The 18,328-nt window shown below is 57.2% G+C and overlaps 1 protein-coding gene across 1 annotated transcript; it reads right to left on the bottom strand.

The window, feature by feature from the left end:
* Window positions 1-132: 132 nt before the first annotated feature.
* SART1 (spliceosome associated factor 1, recruiter of U4/U6.U5 tri-snRNP) lies at window positions 133-17,974 on the bottom strand. The gene is made up of 20 exons (XM_024133461.3): window positions 17,584-17,974; window positions 15,711-15,762; window positions 15,278-15,333; window positions 14,614-14,740; window positions 14,391-14,496; window positions 14,061-14,138; window positions 13,813-13,912; window positions 13,579-13,721; window positions 13,280-13,486; window positions 12,413-12,537; window positions 12,200-12,333; window positions 11,933-12,066; window positions 6,175-6,348; window positions 5,881-5,991; window positions 5,469-5,556; window positions 4,870-4,960; window positions 4,641-4,776; window positions 4,098-4,187; window positions 3,875-3,996; window positions 133-3,774 (listed from the first exon to the last, which is right to left on the bottom strand). The coding sequence occupies exons 1-20, from the start codon at window positions 17,894-17,896 to the stop codon at window positions 3,756-3,758; spliced, it is 2,406 nt and encodes an 801-aa protein (XP_023989229.1). The 5' UTR covers window positions 17,897-17,974; the 3' UTR covers window positions 133-3,755.
* Window positions 17,975-18,328: the final 354 nt, after the last annotated feature.

Raw genomic sequence — 18,328 nt, 5'->3', positions numbered from 1 at the left:
CATGCCGCGGAGCGGCTGGGCCCGTGAGCCGTGGCCGCTGAGCCTGCGCGTCCGGAGCCTGTGCTCCGCAACGGGACAGGCCACGACAGTGACAGGCCGGCGTACCGCAAAAAAAAAAAAAAAAAGAGAGAGAAAAAAAAGAAATTGACTCCAGAGGAGAGATCTGAGAGATAAGAAGGAATGAGGAACAAGTTCTTTAATGATAATGATGTCTGACTAGGGGGTGGTTCTTGGAAAGTCAAGATAAGGTCCTGGAAAATAAAAACACCTAAGAAGAGGGACTTCCTTAGCGGTCCAGTGGTTAGGACTCTGCGCTTGCACTGCAGGTGGCACCGGTTCCATCCCTGGTTGGGGACTAAGATCCCGAAAGCCATGCGGCCAAAAATAAAACCAAAAAACCCACAAACAAACCCATGTAAGAATAGAGAGGGAGCAATCATAATTAAAGGGTTCTAAAGGCCTTGTAGTTTGAAGGGAGATAGATCGATCTATTGACCAGGTTTAGACTTTAATACACACGTTGAAACGTTAAGGGTAATCTCCGAAAGAACAGGAAGAGTGGATAACTTCCAAGCCAGTAAGAAGAAAAGGTGTTAAAAACTCAATCACTCAAAAAGAAAGCAAAGGAGAAAAACAAGAGAAACAGGACAGAAAGTATTACTTGTATAGAACAGAAACTACTCTAAGCAGAAAAGGAATTTTCTAGACTATTTTAGGTGACTCATTGTGATGGTTAATTTTGTGTCAACCTAACCAGGCTCCGGGATTCCCAGATGGCTGGTAAAACGTTACTTCTGGTGTGTCTGTGAGGGTGTTTCTGGAAATTAGCATTTGGAGCAGTAGACTGAGTACGGAAGGGCCCCTCACCAATGCAGGTGGGCCTCACCCATTGCGCCCCAAGAGCCTGAGGAGGACGGGGGCGGGGGGAGGGCGAGTTTGCTCTGTTTGAGCTGGGACACCTGTCTCCTCCTCACTCCTCAGGCCTTCAGACTCAGACTGAGACTCACACCACCAGCTTCCCTGGGTCTCTAGCTCGCCGATGGTGTATCTGGGGCTTCTCATAATCACGTGAGCCAATTCCTATAATAAACCTCCTCATATATGTGTGCATATCCTGACGGTTGTTTCTCTGGAGAACTCTGATACACTCACAGAATCCCAGGGGGCCAGAGAACAAATCTCAGAAGGGTGCCTGAACTGGCAGGGCCCTACCTGGGCCTCCAGGATAAGAAACGGGGAGGCTTCTTCATCAGGCAGCCCTGGGGAGCGGGAGGGGAGAAGGCAGGGGACCCTGCTGGGACTGGGAGGGGCAGCTTCCCAGCCCTGTGGGGAAACAACAGAACTGGGCCATGAGCTGACAGGAGCCACAGCCTGGGTATGGCTGCTGGGGCTTGAAGGGGTTCAGTGGACCTGGGCAGGGTGTGGGCACAGCTCAGAGGGAGAATCACCAGGCCCAGAAGAAAGGGCCTTCTTGGGGGCTGGCCGGGGAATGAAGCAGCACGGAGTGGCGAAGGGGTCCTGGGCAGGCCTTTATGCCTTGGTGAGGGTGCCTCGTGGGCTGATGGCAGAGAGGCAGATGTATGGGCTTCTGTTAAAGCTGGGCTCTCCGAGCCCCTCTGAAGGCCTTGTGTCACGTGGAAGAGCACGGACTCCCTCCCATCCCCTTCACGTCTGGTGGTGTCCTTGCTCAACAGCTGCTAACCCATCAGACCCTCACAGGCCCAGGCAGCCAGTCTGGCCCTGCTCCTCATCCTCAGGCCCAGCAGCCCTGACGCTCAGTAAACATTTGCTGAAGTAATGAAAGGATGAACGCTCTTAACTCTGCTTTACACCAGCCCTGCCAGTCTGAGATGAAACATGGACTCAGTGGTAATCCGCCCGAGGTCAGACAGCTTGTAAATGGAAAAGCAGTCTAGGTGACTCAGTGCGCCAGCCGGCTCGCCCCCAGGCCCTGGCTAAGACCTCAGTGACCCTCACACCAGCCTGTGGGGAGGCATCACTGCCTGCAGTTCCTGAGGGGCAAGTGTTGCTGGCAGGGCCCCACCTTCTCCCTGGGTTCTGCCTGCGCTGGGGGCTCAGGCCTCAAAAGATTTGGTGGCCCCAGCCCCATCCACCACCAGGGAGCTGAACTGACGCCTTGCTGCTTCCCAGCCCCGGCAGGGGCAAGCACAGCCCGGGGAGGGGACTAGCTAGCATGCATTAGGGCAGACAAAGGCAAGCACGGGGCCTGGGCACCAGAGGCCACAGGATGTCTCGGGTAGGAAGCAGATGGCCAGCCAGGGAGGCTTCCCGGAGAGGCCCCTCCGACTCCCTGGTTCACTATGTACTGTCTCTCGGTCACAGGGTCAGTGTCGGGAGGCATCCTGGGCCAAACCTGGTCAATTTGACCCTGGTCCACCGTTGCTTTAGGCCTTGGTCGTTCCTGGCTCTGATGATGGTGACGGCCTCCTAACAGGCTGCAGAGCGAACGGTGTGAGCTTCGACAAGAGCTCGGCCAGAGCTGGTGCTATGCCACCAGGGACACCGGACGTGCCTCAGAGGCTTCCGGGAGAAATGGACCGCGATTCCCCAAATCCCAGATCTGGGCTAGACATCCTACGGGGACCCTCCGTGAGGAAGCAGCCCAGATGAAAATTAAATCAGAATCAGACCTCAAAACGAGGAGATGAGCTCAAGAAAGCACGAGGGGCTGGTGCCTGGTGGGTCTGCCACGCAAAAACTGTCATCAAAGGCAACGTGTTAAGCAACTGTATTTTTGTCCCTTGCTTACATTTCTCTCACCCTAAGGTTATCCACTCTTTTCTTGTTTCATTAAAAAAAAATCCGTGAAGTGTCTGGAATGCGTCCGGGTGCACGTCGGGGTGGGCGCTGGTTTGGTCGGACTCCCATGGGAGCCAGCTGTCACCTTTCCCTCGATTCAGGCTCTTGCTCGTCCCTCACAGAGTTCTTCCCTGCTTAACTGGACACGGCTCCCAGGAGGCGCTCCAAGGAACTCTCAGCCTCTCGCTCCACACACACCAAGGCGGTACGGCATCACGGAGCAGCCTCGGGTAGCACCTCCGCCCTGCGCTGCCCCCAGTCCCTGCCCCGCCGGTCCTGGCGGGGGAGGGCAGTGCCACTTGTGGCTCTGGAGGCTGGGAGAGACCAGGGTGTCTGAGCCTCTAAAACACCTTCCACTTCTTACCCAAAAGCTAGCCCTGCAGAGGATAAGGCACGGCCTTCAAGAGACGGCCAGGACCCGTGCAACCACACCGGGGTGGCCAGGGGAGGGGGTGAGAAAATGAACCAGCTGGCTTCTCTTTAGCTGGCTGGGGCCCAGGGTGGGCTGGAGAACCGCCTTAGAGGATCCAGGCTAGCTTTCTCCCTGCATCTCCGTTCAGTTATTTGTGTCACCTACGACCAGGTCTCACCTGGCAGAGGCCATCACTCTAAGCCACCTCTGAGGGGTCTTGCTCACCTTCGCATTGCAGGTGAATGAACAAATGAGTTCATTTAATTGTCACAAGACATGCTATGAAGCAGAGGTGTCTTGATGGTACAAAAGGCAGAATTAAAGCCCAGAGAGGTTCAGTGACTTGCCTGAGGTCACAAAGGTGATGACGGAACCCGAGGGCAGTGTCGCCGACGCTCCTCCACCTGCCCTCCTCCCAGGTCTCAGCCTGGAATCTGCACCATGACCGGGGGGGGACGGGGGGGATAAGGAGGGAACTTTATTTAATATTAAAGTCGGGAGGGGATCAGAAGGCAGGTCGGCTTCACTTGGTAATGGTGTTCCTGCGGAGAGAAGAGGCGTGAGGCTGCAGAGCGCCTGCGCGCCTCCCCGACCCCACGCGAGCACCGCGAGGCCCTGTGCCCGCCCCGCCTCCCCACTCACGCATTCATGCTCTTGCCACTGCCGCTGAGCACGATGTACGGTGTCTTCTGGGCCTTCTGCTTCTCCTGGAGCAAAGCCACGGTGCCCAGGGGCGTGTCGCTGGAGCTCATCTTCTTCAGGAGCTGCGGGGGCAGGGCCGGTCAACACGGGTGGGAGCGGGCCTCGGTGCCTCAGCCGCCCGCCACGCGTCCCAAGGCCCCCCCGCGACCCCTCGGGCACCCACCGCCTCCTCGTCCAGCTTCTTCATCCGCCGCTCCGTCTTCATCTTGCCCGAGCCCTTCCCGTGGAAGCGGTGGGACAGCTGCCGGAAAGCCTGCGACGGCGGGGTGGGGGTGGGGGGGCAGGACCGTGTTGGAGCCGCCCAAGCCGCACGGGGCAGGGGAGGGGCAGCGGCTCACCCAGCCCAGCGCTAGGCCCAGGGTGGGGCGGGGTGGCTGGGAGGGGATGCGAGAAGGCCAGCGGCCCCGGCACCCTCTGGGGCCCCCAGCAGAGCGGGCGGGATGGACTTCGTCGGGGCACCGGGGCTGGGGCTGGAGCGAGGGGGCAGCACACCCAGGGAGCGTGTGGGGAAGAGCGCTGGCGGGCGGGAGACAAAGCAAAGGCGGAGAGTGGCCGCCCCGCGAGGGCCACCGGCGTGAGAGGGAGGGCTCAGGCCGGCAAAGGCACCCTCCCGCCAGGCCTGCCAGAGACACAGACACCAGCAGCCCCCCGCCCAGCCCCGGGGCACGGCTCTGCCTCGCGGCCCCGCCCCAGAGGCCCCGCTCACCTCCTTGGGAGTGAGTTTCCGGCCCGTCTCGTCCACGTACTCGATCTTGACGTCAGGCCTGTAGCCGTCCTTCTCCTTGAAGTCCTGCGTGAAGCCTCGGTACTCCTCTCGCCGGCTGTACTTGTCATCGATGGCCCTGCCCGAGACGCACGGGGACTCCGTGTGAGCCGCTGCCCCCACCCCCGGCCCGGGCCCCAGGCAGTGCGGCCGCGGCTGGCGCCCCACTCACATCTTGTCCTCGATGCAGTACACGGCTGACGGCAGGGACTTGTTGGGCGCCTTCACCCGGGCCACCTTCTGCACCGTTGTCTCCAGCAGCCCTGAGGACGGGGGTTATGAGACTCCAGGCTGCCCAGCACCCGCCAACAGCAGGGGGCCGCTGGGAGACCCTCAGAGCTGTGCTGTGGGAGTGGGCGGACATCAGGCCCATTGTGTAGACAGAGGAAACGGAGACAGGAGTCACGTCCTTGTTGGGAGCCGCTGGCCAAGTAAAAGGCAGGACTGGGATCCGAATGCCAAGGCCTCTGTGCCACGGCCTGGACTGTGTCAGCTCCCCACTCTCCTCCCCAGAGGAGACACTGAGCCTCAAAGGATGCTTTGCAGGGCAATACGTGAGCGCGGGCACTGAAAACGGGGTGATGCAGCAGAGAAAGGCCAGCCGCTACCGTGACGGCCCCGGAACCAGGGTGCAGGGGAAGGAGCGGCTCACGGCATCAGAAACGAGGAAGAGGCAGCAGAGGGGAGCAGGGGAAGCGCGCCAGCACCTGCCTCGCCTGCCCTTCCCGCCACAGCACCCAGGCCCCAGCAAGGCTGCCCCGAGCCCCTTACCTTTGTTCTGACACAGGAGCAGGGCGGCTGCCAGCCCTCTATTCACGATGGGCTCCTCGTCCAGGATGGTGGTGGAGGAGGCGGAGAACTGGGGGTGGCACAGAATGATGGGGGTGGTAAGCGGGCCACACGGGCGCTTCTGACCCTCCAACCCGACAGTCACCCCCACACTGGACTGCGGACCTTTCTATGCACCAGGCCCTGCACGACAAGACGTCTCATTTAATCCACAATAACCCCGTGAGGTTTATGCACTCCATTTATGCATGAGGAGACCAAGGCTCTGAGACATGGAGGCCCCACAGCTAGGAAGGCACAGAGCTGGGCCTCCAGCCCAGCTCCTGACCCCAAGGCAGCGGGGTCTCCGCTCTTGTGTCCCCCCACCCCCAACCCCGTTCCTCCCTGTCCTCACATCTTGCTGCTGCTTCTCCTCATCCAGGTTGACTGTGCTCCAGCCAATGTTCTCCTCGCCGTCGGACTCGGAGCCGCCGTTGGCCGATCGCTCCTCATCCCGTTCGAAGTCCTAGAGGACAGAAGAGGCTCAGCCCAGGCGGCCCAGCCCTCGGCCGGCCCGTCCCACCCGAGCACTGGGGCTCATCGCTGAGGACCGGCAGGGCCGACACTGCTGCCCACGCCGTGCCCCCCCGCCCCCCAAGAGCAGAGCAGCCCAGGGGAGCGTGTGGGCGGTGGGCTGCCGAGGACCCACCATGAGCTCTTCCTGCTCCTCCCGGTTGCCGGCCAGCCCGTAAGTGGGGATCTCCCCCAGGGTGCGGCAGAACTCAGACGTGGCGTTGAACACGATGGTCCCCTTCCGCTCCGGATCCTCCTCCTCCTCCCAGCCCCGCTGGCGAGACTCCAGCCTCCTGACGATCTCCACCACCTGAGGGAGGGAGTGGCTGTGGGCACACCCGGAAGTTTCTGGGGTGGTGCCACAGAGACCCAAGAACCTTCCTGGTGGCAGTATGACAAGCCATGCCCACTGCCCACGGCAGACCGGACCGCTCTCTACTCCTCCCTGACACCCGATCTGCTCTGCGCTCCGCACCGATCTCACCGGCTCGCTTCCCTCCTCCGAAGTCGTCAATGGCTCCCCACTGCCCTTTGAATTAATATCCAAAACCCCACACGGCCCTTCATGACCGGGTGCCGACCCTTCTCCAGAGCCCCTCAGCTCACTCCTGCAGCCTCACACGCATGCCTTCCTCCAGGGCCTGGAGCACAGTGCCAGGGCCTCTCCCGCCACTCCTCTGCCACCCACTCTTCACCTGAGAAACTCCAGTTTTAGGACTCGGCATGAACATCCCTCTTCCCGGAACCCCATCCCTGAGGCTGCAGGCTAGATGCTCTGTGGACCTTCCACCTGCTTCTGGCACTGAATCCACCACCCACCCACCCTGCCTGCCCTCCCACCACAGCAGACGCCCAGCCCTGCTCCCACCTCAGGCCACCCTACCTGGCACGGCGCCGAGGGTCCTCAGAACTCTGCTCCTGACACTACCCCTGACTGCACTCACTGTCCCCTGTATTGTGTCATTTCCACAAGCACACAGGGATGACCTAGAATCTCCCCTCTTTTATTTTTGGCTGCGCGGCATGTGGGATCTTAGTTCCCCGACCAGGGATCAAACCCATGCACCCCGCAGTGGAAGCGCGGAGTCTTAACCCCTGGACCGCCAGGGAAGTCGCTCTCCCCTCTTTTAAAAACTCCTCATTGGGGGCTTCCCTGGTGGCTCAGTGGTTGACAGTCCGCCTGCCAATGCAGGGGACACGGGTTCGAGCCCTGGCCCGGGAAGATCCCACATGCTGCGGAGCAACTAAGCCCATGCGCCACAACTACTGAGCCTGTGCTCTAGCGCCCTCAAGCCACAACTACTGAGCCCACGTGCCACAACTACTGAAGCCCGTGTGCCTAGAGCCCATGCTCTGCAACAAGAGAAGCCACCGCAATGAGAAGCCCGCACACTGCAACGAAGAGTAGCCCCTGCTCGCTGCAACTAGAGAAAAGCAACGAAGCAGCAACAAAGACCCAAAGCAGCCAGAAACAATAAATAAATAAAATAAAATAATTAAATAAATAAATTAATAAAAAAACTCCTCCTTGGACTTCCCTGGTGGCACAGTGGTTAAGAATCCGCCTGCTAATGCAGGGGACACGGGTTCGAACCCTAGTCTGGGAAGATCCCACATGCCGCAGAGCAACTTAAGCACGTGTGCCACAACTACTGAGCCTGCACTCTAGAGCCCATAAGCCACAACTACTGAGCCTGTGCGCCTACAGCCCGTGCTCCACAACAAGAGAAGCCCCCGCGATGAGAAGCCCACGCACCGCAACTAACAACAGCCTCCGCTCGCCACAACCAGAGAAAGCCCGTGCGCAGCAACAAAAACCCAACACAGCCAAAAATAAATTTAAAAAAAAACAACTCCTTCAATACCACAGCCCTCCTGCTCTGCCCCCTGACAGCAAACTCCTCCGAGAAGTTTCTAGTCTCCATGTCCACTTTTGCAACCCTTTTCCTTCCATTTTATTATGTTACATTTTTAAATGAATGTCATCCTACACATAAAAGGGTTATTTATAACACACGCGTATTTTTTAAAATAACCACCACCAAACAAACACCCATGTCCCCATCACCTGGCTGAGAAACATTATTAACCCCAAGTGTCTCTTCCCCACATATCTGTGGTCATGATTCACTGGCTTTCCTTTATAGTTTTACCACATAAAGACCTATCTGGGCTTCCCTGGTGGCGCAGTGGTTGGGAGTCCGCCTGCCGATGCAGGGGACATGGGTTCGTGCCCCGGTCCGGGAGGATCCCACGTGCCGCGGAGCGGCTGGGCCCGTGAGCCATGGCCGCTGAGCCTGCGCGTCCGGAGCCTGTGCTCCGCAACGGGAGAGGCCACAGCGGTGAGAGGCCCGCATACCACAAAAAACCAAACAAACAAAAAAACAAACCAAATACTCTATGATTCTACTTATAGGGGGTCCCTAGAGGAGTCAAGGTCATAGAGACAGACAGTGGAATGGTGGTTGCCAGAAGCTGGGGAGAGGGGCGAATGGGGAGTTAGTGTTTAATGGGGACAGAGTCTCAGCTTTACAAGGTGAAGAGAGTTATGGGGGTGGATGGCGGTGACGGCTGCACACCAGGTGAATATACTTAATACCACAGACCATATACCTAAAAATGGGTAGGATGATAAATCTTATGTGTATTTTAACACAATAAAAAAAAGAAAAAAGAATCTCTACCACGAAATCATAAACGTAATTTTTTTACTTTGGCCTCAAATATTAAGTTTTTACTTTTAAGTTCTTAATCTAAGTGAAATTTGCATAAGGTGTGAAGTACAAACCCAATTTCACATTTTTCCAAATAGGTAACTGATTGTCCCACCACCACTCATTGAGCTGAGCACCTTTCACACTGGGACACCACACGTCCTAGCTCAGTAGTCTGTTTCTGGGTCCCTGTGTTCAATCTCAGCCCTATTAGTCCACAGTTATGCCAATATCATGCTGCTTCAATTACAACTTTCTAAAAAGACCTGATATCTGTTACAGCAAATCCCACCACGTTATTATTCCAAAGCGTCTTGGCTATTTTGGTCCCTTTGATCTTCCGTGTAAATTTTAGAATCACCTTGCCAGCTTCCACAAAAATCTCTATTGGGATTTCTGTTGGAACAGCATTTAATCTATAAATTAATTTGAGGAGATAGACATCTTTACGATATTAGTGGTATCCATTAACATGGCTGTTACGGACTGAAATGTGTCCCCCCAAAATTTGTATGTTGAAGCCCTCATCTCCAGTGTGGCTGTATTTGGAGACAGGGCCTTTAAGAAGATAATAAAGGTCAAATGAGGTCATAAGGGTAGGCCCTAATCCAATAGACTAGTGCCCTTATAAGAAGGAAGGATGTCAGGGAGTAACACACAAAGACCATGTGAGGACACAGTGAGAAGATGGCCATCTGCAAGGCAAGGAGAGAGGTCTGAAGAGAAAGCAAACCTGCCAACACCCTGATCTTGGACTTCCAGCCTCCAGAAGTGTTAGAATAAACTGCTGTTGTTTAAGCCACCCGGCCTGGAGTATTCTGTTATGGTAGCCCTCGGTAACTAAAACACGTCTTGTTTAATGCTTTTCGAGAATGGACTATAATTTTCCCCATATAGATCTTACAAATCATTCATTCCTTTTTATTTTGTTGCTATGCTGATTACTCCTTTCCCACATTGCCTTCTCTTGCTTATCCACATTACTTCACCATCTGTATTGCTATATTGCTTTCATAAATGGTGTCTTTTTTAAAATTACATTTTCTACCTATTGCTGGTGTACAGAAACACAATCAACATTCACCTATTAATCTTGTGTCCAGCAACCTTGTGAAAGCCTGCATGATCTGGTCCCCATTTCCCACCACCCCACAGAGCTGACCTTAAGATGGGAGCATCAGTGACCTCCGTGCTGCCCGATCCCAAGGTCAGTTCCCGTCCTCCTGATATCCAAACTCTGCGGAGCATGCGCCACAGCTGCTCACACCCTTCCGCTCCAGACCTTTCTTCACATGGCTTCTAGGACGGCACCCTCTCCTCTTTACCCTCTTCGCTTGGAGCCCTACGTTTTCTTATCTATACTCACTCTCCTGGTGATTCCATCCAGTCCTCGGTTTTAAATCCCAGCTACACAGACTTCCATGCTTATATCTCTCATCTCAGCCTCTCCCCTGAAGTTCAAAGTCATATATCCAACTGCCTATTCAATATCAATCACCTCCGATAAGGAGGCACCTCAAAGCTAACTAAACCAAAAGGAAACGCTTGCTTTGCTTCCCCACCTGTCCCTCCCCTAGTCTTCCCCACCTCAGGAAACGGCCCAGCCAGTAGAAAACCCAGCCATGATTAATCCCACTGGGCCACATAACCTTTACAATCCGTTCGGCCGTAGACTCTGGGACACTCGCACATAATTTTTAAATATTAATGCTATTCCACGTTAACCATGAAAGAGAAGAACTTCCCTCAACTCGCGCCCCCTTCAGCTACTGCCCCATTTCCCCGTCCTCTATTAGAGTGGGGTTGGGCAAACTGGGGCCCACCGCCTGTCCTCGTAAGCAAGCTGTATTGGTGCGCAGCCATGCCCACTGGCTACACTGGCAGAGCAGGCAGAGCACCTGAGCAGCTGCTGCCAAGATCTAAGCCTCAGACGTTTACTCTCTGGCCCTTTAACAAAAAGCGCTCACGCTCCTGCGCTGAGGGATCATCCCAAGCTGCTGCCCTCACCTCCTTGAGTCCCATCTCTCCTCAATCCTCTAGAAGCTACTGTCTCTGCCAGGGCACTGTCTCCACTGGTGCCAAATCTGACTTGCCCCTCAGAAGTGTTAGATGACGCCGCCCTCCCTCTCCTCAAAACCCCTCCTCGGCTTCAGGGAGGCCTCACTCTTGTGGCTCCCCTCCTACGCTACCCCACACGGTAGGCACCCCAGGTTCGCTGCTGCAGCCTCTGTCTCCAGCCCCACTTTCTCCCTCGGTGGGAGGTGCAGGGTTACAAGTGTGGGCTCTGCAGTCAAGCTGTGCAAATCCCAGCTCGGCCACTTACCAGTCATGTAACCTTGGGCAACTTGCCTAACGCCTCTGTGCCTCAGTTTCCTCATCTGTAAAATGGAGATAACAGAAGCTTCCTCATAGGGTGTTGCTGTGAGAATTAAATGAAGCAGCACATAAAGCACTTAAGCAGTGCCCGGCACGTGTCAGTGCCCAGTGAGGGTAAGCGATGACACAGCCTCAAGGCCCCGCTGACCTCTCCGCCTCAGCTCACACCACCAGCCCTTCACTCTGTTCCAGCCTACCTGGTCCTCCAACGTTCTAAGGTCATTTATCCAAAGGACATCTGCTGTCCCCAGGGCCTGAACGTCTGTCTACGCTACCTCCACACTGAATCTGTGCAAGATCGGCTCCTTTGTGTCATTTCAGTCTCAGCTCAAATGTCACCCCCTGAAAGGTCTTCCCTGAACACCCAAACCAAGAGACAACCCTTCGGTGACTCCTGTCTCGTCTGCTCAGCTCTCGTCACTATCAGAAATTACTGTTTGCTCATGTTCCCAAGTTCACCACCACTCTGCCTGCATGAAAGGCGTAGGGGCCCTTGGCTGTCCTGTTCTCCAGTGACTCCCCAGCCCTGGGACAACGCCTCACGCGCAGTAAGGCATGCAACACACACTCCAGAAGGAAAGAAGGGAGGGAAAGATCCAACCACTAAAGCATCCCCTAGTGAAAACGCTGCAGAAACCTAAAAGTCTACCGATAACACCACATGAAACAAAAGAGAGGATGCAAACTGAAATGCGCGTGCTGCCTACGATGGCGCGGGAGCACGTGCTCCTAAGGACAGGCCACTACAGACACACCTGTCACCGAAGGGCCCAGCGCCCGCCCACACCTCAGGAGCCCCCGTACCTTCTCACCGCTGTCCCGTAGCTGCTGTAGCTGCCGCAGGCGGCGCCCCTTCTCCAGCTGCTTCTGCAGCTCCAGCTCCGCCTCATCCTCCTCCAGCACCTCGGGTGACCCAGACCATGGTGCTCTGCCCTCCTCTGGTGGAAACACGGGAGACGCCGGCTCAGATCACTTCCAGGGGCCCTGGGCTCCTGTCCCTGCTTTCCTGCCCCTGCCCCCAACTCCCTCTCTGCCCTCCCACCCCCCGAAACGGGCTGCCTGGGCCCTCACCCTCATCGCTGATGTCCATGTTCTCCACGCGGGTGTCATCTGACTGCAAGGGCTGAGACACAGGCTCCTTCTCCCCCTCCTCCTGGGCCTCCTCGTCTGCCTGGGGCACTCGGCGCCGACCCCGGCCCCGCAGCCTGTGCGGAGAGGCCTCTGCGTGAGCCCTGGCCCCGGGGCTGGCTCAGCGCCAACACCGACCCCTGCCCCCACGCCCACCTGGAACCGAAGTCCTCATCTTGAGTCTGGTCCCCAAGGGGCAGCAGGTCATCAGCCTGTATTACCACCTCCTTCTCCTTCTTGCGGATCTTCTTCACCCTCCGCTTGGTCTTTTTAAAGGTCACCTGAAGGGGAAAGAGGAAACGAGAAACGTGAAGGCCGGGGTGGCGGTGGGGGAAGGCAGGCAGCACCAGCCCACGAGAGCGAACGCTGCCTTAGCGTTACTCCGCGCCGGCTGCGGTCCTACGCAGTTCACGTACACGGGCAAGACATGAGGTGCGGGCGATTATCCTCCCGCCCGTGAGATGAGGAAAACCGAGGCACAGAGAGATTATGTATCTTGTCCAAAGTCACCTAGCCCCTAAGCAGGAGAGCCGGGATTGTGAATCCCACGAGTCTGGCTCCAGAGACTTGCTCATAACCACAGAGCCAAACAAGCTACGGAGCCAGCGGCCAACGTGCGAATTCACACAGCCATCCCGAAGGCGACAGCCATGCACAGCTATAACGTGACCACTCACCAGATCACCACCGATCCTTGTATCAGCCCCCAAGAGCTGGCTCCCGCCAGCCCCATTTCAGATGGGCGCCGGGTACTTACATCACTCACCCCAGGCACAGGCTGTCTAAGCGGCAGGGTCTGAACAGCAATTCAGGGCCACCTGGCTCACGGTCCTTGTTCTGTCTACACCCACTGCCTGCCCACAGCTCCTCCTCGGGGCTGCCGATTACTGCGCCTCCACAGGGACCAAGCACCACGCGATCACCTGATCCCCCTCCTTAGCTCATCCTGGCAGCCTGTGACCTCCGAGGGGAGGGAGGGTCACCACCCTAGTCACAAGCGCGGGTGGAGGCCTCGGGGCTCACCATCTCCTCGGGCGTGAGGTACTCGGAGGCGAGCCGGGGCCCGGCTGCGCTCAGGGACTGAGCCTGCAGCCGCAGCTTGGCCCGGATCTCTTCCAGCTCCCGTTCCCGGAGGCCATCGGCCACGCCGCCCTGCTCCAGACGGAAGGACTGCAGCCGCTCGCCCTCGAGCTCCTCATCGTACTTGGACAGGACAGAGCGGGGTTTTCGCTGCAAGACAAGAAGTACAGGTTAGGACCCAACCCGGCTCCTGAAAAGCCACAGAGCCACCATCTCCGCCCGGAGCCCGCGCCGCCGCCTGCCTGTGCCAAGTCATCCACGCTCTCGTCCTCTGCGTACGGCAGGTAGTCAGGCTTCTTCTTGCGCAGCTCCACGTTTTTCTCCGCGCGCTCCTTATCCAGCAGGTTCACGTTCACCAACACATCCTCCTCCTCCTGCAGCACTCCTGGAGCCAGGGCGGAAGCAGTGGCCGGTCACTCTCAGCCTCAACTTGGCAGTGCCTGTGGCCCTAGCCAGAGCACCCCAGTTCAACCCACCTTTGTCCTTGAGGGTGAGGATGACAGTCTCCCCCTCTTGGAAGGAGTCAATGGCATGCTCCACGGTGAGGCCCTGCAGGTCTCGGGCACTGTACAGGTCCTAGAAGGGAGGCAGAAGGTCCAGCCGGGTCAGGAGCCCGACCCACCAAGCCCTGGGATCCCAGCACCAAGGACAGCACCCCCGCCCCACCCCCACCACCCCCGCCGGGCTGAACCCCACCGCCACCCCCCAGCTGCTGCAGCTTCACCTGCCGCCTCTGCCCGAACTCCTCCTCCACCAGGGTGCTGACACCAAACTCTTGGTCCATCTCCTCCAGAAGCTTGGCCTATGGGACAGGGAAGGGGGGTGACCTATGACCTTAGGCTGTTCAGGATCAGCAGAAGATGCAGGGCCGTACTAAATGTGAGCGCAAAAAGCACAGGACCCGCAGGCAAGCTGCCGAAAATCCAGCGCAGGCGCCACTGACCACTCCTACTGCTCTGAGCCCAGCCTCACCTCCCCAGGGTCCATGTTCTGCCTCACCGGCCGCTCAGGCCACCAGAGGCACTGAACGACACCCCAGCTCCCAGCACCTCACCCTCCTCTCTGCCAAGTCCTTCTCCTTCTGAAGCTGCCGGGTCCTCTCGATCCAGGCTGCAGTGTCATCCAGCCAGGGGTCATCCTCCCCCAGGGCCTTTATCTTCCTGAAGAGGGAAGACAGTGATGCTCTGGGAGCCAGCTCCTGCTCCCCCAACCCCGACTCCAGAGCTCCTTGGCGCCTCCTTGGGCCCTCCGCCTGCCTGCCCGGCTGGGACCCTCACCCCAGCTTTTGGTTCAGGAGGCGCTTTTCTTTGGCAGCCGCCAGCTTCTCTCGTAGCTCTTCTCGCTGTCGCAAGGCCATGGGATTGATGACATCGGCGGTCACGGGCTCCTCCTTGGTGCCCGCCTCTGGAAGGGAGGCCCAGGCGTGAGGCTATGCCTGCCCAAGGCTGGTGGGGAGAGGAGGGAGCCACTCATGCTGCCCCCATCCAGCTCAGGGGGCCAGAAGGGCCAGGGGTGGGGGAAGAATCCATGCCTCCCTACTCCCATGCAACCCCACGCTCCCATGTCTCCCCACAGCACAACGGGACCCTCCATGCCTTCCAGAGCCCCTCTGATCATACTTCAAAAACAAAACAAAACGAAAAAACCAGCACCTGCACAGCCCAGATCCGTTTGCAGGAACTGTGCACATCTCTCGGCCCATCTAACGCTCCCTCACAGCCAGACTGAAGATGCGACGCCAACTGCTCAAACTACGAGCAGCAGCTGAGTCCCAGATCCGCATCACAACAGCAAGGAGGGCCCCGCGCCCACTGCCGGCACACACACAGGACCGCTGAATGGTGCTGAACCTGTGCCCACTTTCTTCAAAGACCCCTTCAGATGGCCTCTCTCCTTGGCCCCAAGTGCCCTCCCTTCCCCGACCCTCAGCCCCACACTCACCCTTCTTGACGGCATTGACCTCCAAGGGTTTCAGCCCCAACTTTGCCCGGAGTTTACTGAGGGCAAGAGATACAAGTGTTAGGAGCTGCCAAAGAAAGAGCAGCACCGAATGCATTTCTGGACAGACGGGGTGAAAACATGAGGGGACCGAGTGGTCCTAAGGGTCCCAAACCTAGGGCCTGACCCAGCATTGGGAAGAGCACTGGCCTCCCAATCAGGCGGAAGGCCTGGCCTGCCTCTAACCAGTGAAATGCCATCCTTCCTCTTGGGTCTTAAGTGTCCACTTCTGTAACTCAAATGGCCGGGCTAAGATACTTTATGTGGCAATTTTCAACTTCAATCAGAACGTGTTACTGTGCGAAAGCCACCCGAAACAGCTGCCCGTGAAACTGCTTGTAAGAAAACACAGAAACATAAAGGAGACGGTACTTACTTGGTCTCCTCGATGCTGAGTGACGAGGCATCGCCTGAGCTTGCTTTGGCAGCTGGAACGAGAAGCAGCAAGGCTCAGCAGCTGAACACAGGGCCTGCAGCCACAGCCTTGGCTCCAGCTGCAGGGCCGAAGACGAGAGGCCCTCACCGGCACCTGGGCCTGCTTCCTCCTCCCCGGGAGCTCCTTCTACCTGAGTCCCAGGCTCTGAGAATGCCACCTCTCCACACACCTTCCTTTCCTGATCCAAAAGGTCCAGCTTTCTACGTCCTTCACTTTGCCACCTCTTCACTTTTGTACATTCTGTATTTTCAACCTGCACTGCCCTCTCTGGCCTCACCCTGATTAACCAAATCCTATGCGAATACGACAATGAAATGCCCCTTCCTTTGTGGAGTCCTGTTCGCTTACTGATCAGCATGAACTGCTCTCCCCTGCACTGCATAGCACGGTCAGTCATTTCTGGGTCTGTTTCTCCTCACAGGGCAGGAACCACCTTGGCAGCATAACTGTGTCCTCTCTGTAACTCATGCAATCAAGAAACACACTTATTGGTGCCTGTCCTATGATGATATCGGGGTCACAGAGATAAAGGGGCATTTCGGACCTCCTCCACCCACCTCACAAACAGCAAATAACTTCACCGAACACCAGAGACAGCAGCCAGACTCCGTCAGGTGAAGCTGCCCCAACCAGCTGCCACCACGTGCTCACCCTTCCAGCAGGCCCGCCTCACAACCTACCTCTTTCCCTCTTATCCCACCTGGACCCTGAATCCCAACCCTTCCAGGCTCTCTCCAAGGTCACCAGCCTCCTTAATTCGAAATCCCATGGATTCTTTTCAGCTCTGGTTTTCACCTGATCTCCTGTGGTGTGTGACATTGTTGATCACTCCCACAGATCCCATGACACAAGATTCTACGGTTTTCCTGCTTTGGGGGATAGCCTCCTTCCTTCTTCTAGCCTCCTGCTCTGCCTACTACTAAAACATTGACATCTCTCAGGTTCTACTCCCAACCCTGGCTTCTCACTCCTCAGTCTCTCAGATGACTTCATTTGCCACCTAAACTCTCGTGAGTCCCAATTGCTCTATCTGGCCCAAATGCTAGGTTGCCCCATGCACATCAAATGCAACACTCTCCAAAAGTGAATTCGTTGTCTCCCTCCAAAAATCTGCTTCTCTTCCAAACTCCTCAAGTTCAGTCGACAGCACTCCCACCCACCTAATCGCTCAAGCCAAACTTCAAGAAGCATCCTCAATTCCTTCTTCTCCTTCCCGTCCTCTTCCAAGTGCTAAGCTCTGTCACATCGTCCTCCGAAACACCTTTCCAATCTCCTCTCCATCCCAATGCTGCTGCCTTGGTGCAGGCCACCATCAGCCTTCACCTCACCTCCAATCTTCACTGCCCTTGACCCAGTTCTCAACACAATGATCTTTGCAAAATATGAATACGTTCAACTCACTCCTCAGCTCAAATTCATGGCTCCCTACTACTCTCAAGACAAAGTTCAAATTTCTTAACAGGGCCTATCTCACAGCCTCGTGTCTCTGCAGTGAACTCTACACAACTTGCGCAATACCAGGTTTCTTCTTGCCTCTGCACATGCTGGCACCGCTTCATTCCCTCATTCAACACACTTAGAAAGGGCCTGAAATATACCAATCGACGAAAACAGAGAAAATTTCTATCCTCACGGAGTTTAACAGAGAAAGACAACCTTTAATCCCCAAAAACCACAGAAAGACCATTTAAAGTACTGACGAAGAGAGTCTGGCGATGCCTCGGCCTGGTGTGCTCGGCCTCCATACCCAGAGCCCACCACCCTCAGACAGCCCCCCCGTCGCCCCGCCCCCTGCACAGGCCCCGCCCCTCACCGGCCTCGTAGCCTTCCTCCCGTTTCTCCCGCTTCACCCGCCGCTCGGAGGGCTCTGTCTGGCTGCGCTCCCGCCCGTGCGCGCCGCTGCGGGCCTCAGCTTCGGCCCCGCGCCGCCCGCTCCCGCGCTCGCTCCCACGCTCTCGGCTTCGCTTCCGTCGTTCGCCGCCGCTGCTGCCGCCGCCGCTGCTCCGGTGCTTGTGTTTTTTGTGCTCCCGGTGCCGAGGCGGCTGCTCGGTGGCGCCCCCGGTGCCGGCCGCTGCCGTGGTCCCGGCCGCCTCCTTCTCCCCACGGTGCTTCTTTGACGACCCCATGGTGGTCTGTCCACCCCGAGCCCGGCTGCCGCCGAGCCCCGACAACGCAAAATGGTAACACTTCCGGGTCGCCCGACAGCCGGTGTCGTATTGCCGGAAATCAAGAGCGGCTGCTTCCGTCGCTTGCCTCGGAGTCTGCCCCAAAGGTTCATGGGAAATCCGGGATCGGAGCCCGACTGCGCAGTCGCGGCCGCCTCGGGCCGTGGGGCGGTCTCTGAGCAGGTCGCCCAATTGCGCATGCGCGCCTCAAGGTGCTGTGCCACCGGGTCTGGGGAAGATGGCATCCCAAAACTTTAACGACTTAGGGGCCATGTAAGTCAGCATCGCCGACGCAGGAAAGCCCCTCCCCGGCTTCCCTCCGCTTGCACACCCTCAATCACGGGACAATCACTGCCTCCGGACTTTCCGTGGGCAGCGCCCACCGTTCCAGTA

Source organism: Physeter macrocephalus, unplaced genomic scaffold (assembly GCF_002837175.3).
Source record: "Physeter macrocephalus isolate SW-GA unplaced genomic scaffold, ASM283717v5 random_87, whole genome shotgun sequence".
Taxonomy (NCBI): domain Eukaryota; kingdom Metazoa; phylum Chordata; class Mammalia; order Artiodactyla; family Physeteridae; genus Physeter; species Physeter macrocephalus.
The sequence above is the reverse complement of the archived record's forward strand: the minus strand, read 5'-3'. Positions and strand labels throughout refer to the sequence as shown.

Excerpts from the sequence above, each read along its gene's own strand:
- SART1 (XM_024133461.3), bottom strand. The coding sequence starts at position 17,896 with ATGGGGTCGTCAAAGAAGCACCGTGGGGAGAAGGAGGCGGCCGGGACC. Across the intron at positions 12,067-12,199 it reads CATGGACATCAGCGATGAGG|AGGAGGGCAGAGCACCATGG; the intron begins GTGAGGGCCCAG and ends TGTTTCCACCAG. Across the intron at positions 4,961-5,468 it reads GCTCCTGTGTCAGAACAAAG|GGCTGCTGGAGACAACGGTG; the intron begins GTAAGGGGCTCG and ends CCCCGTCCTCAG.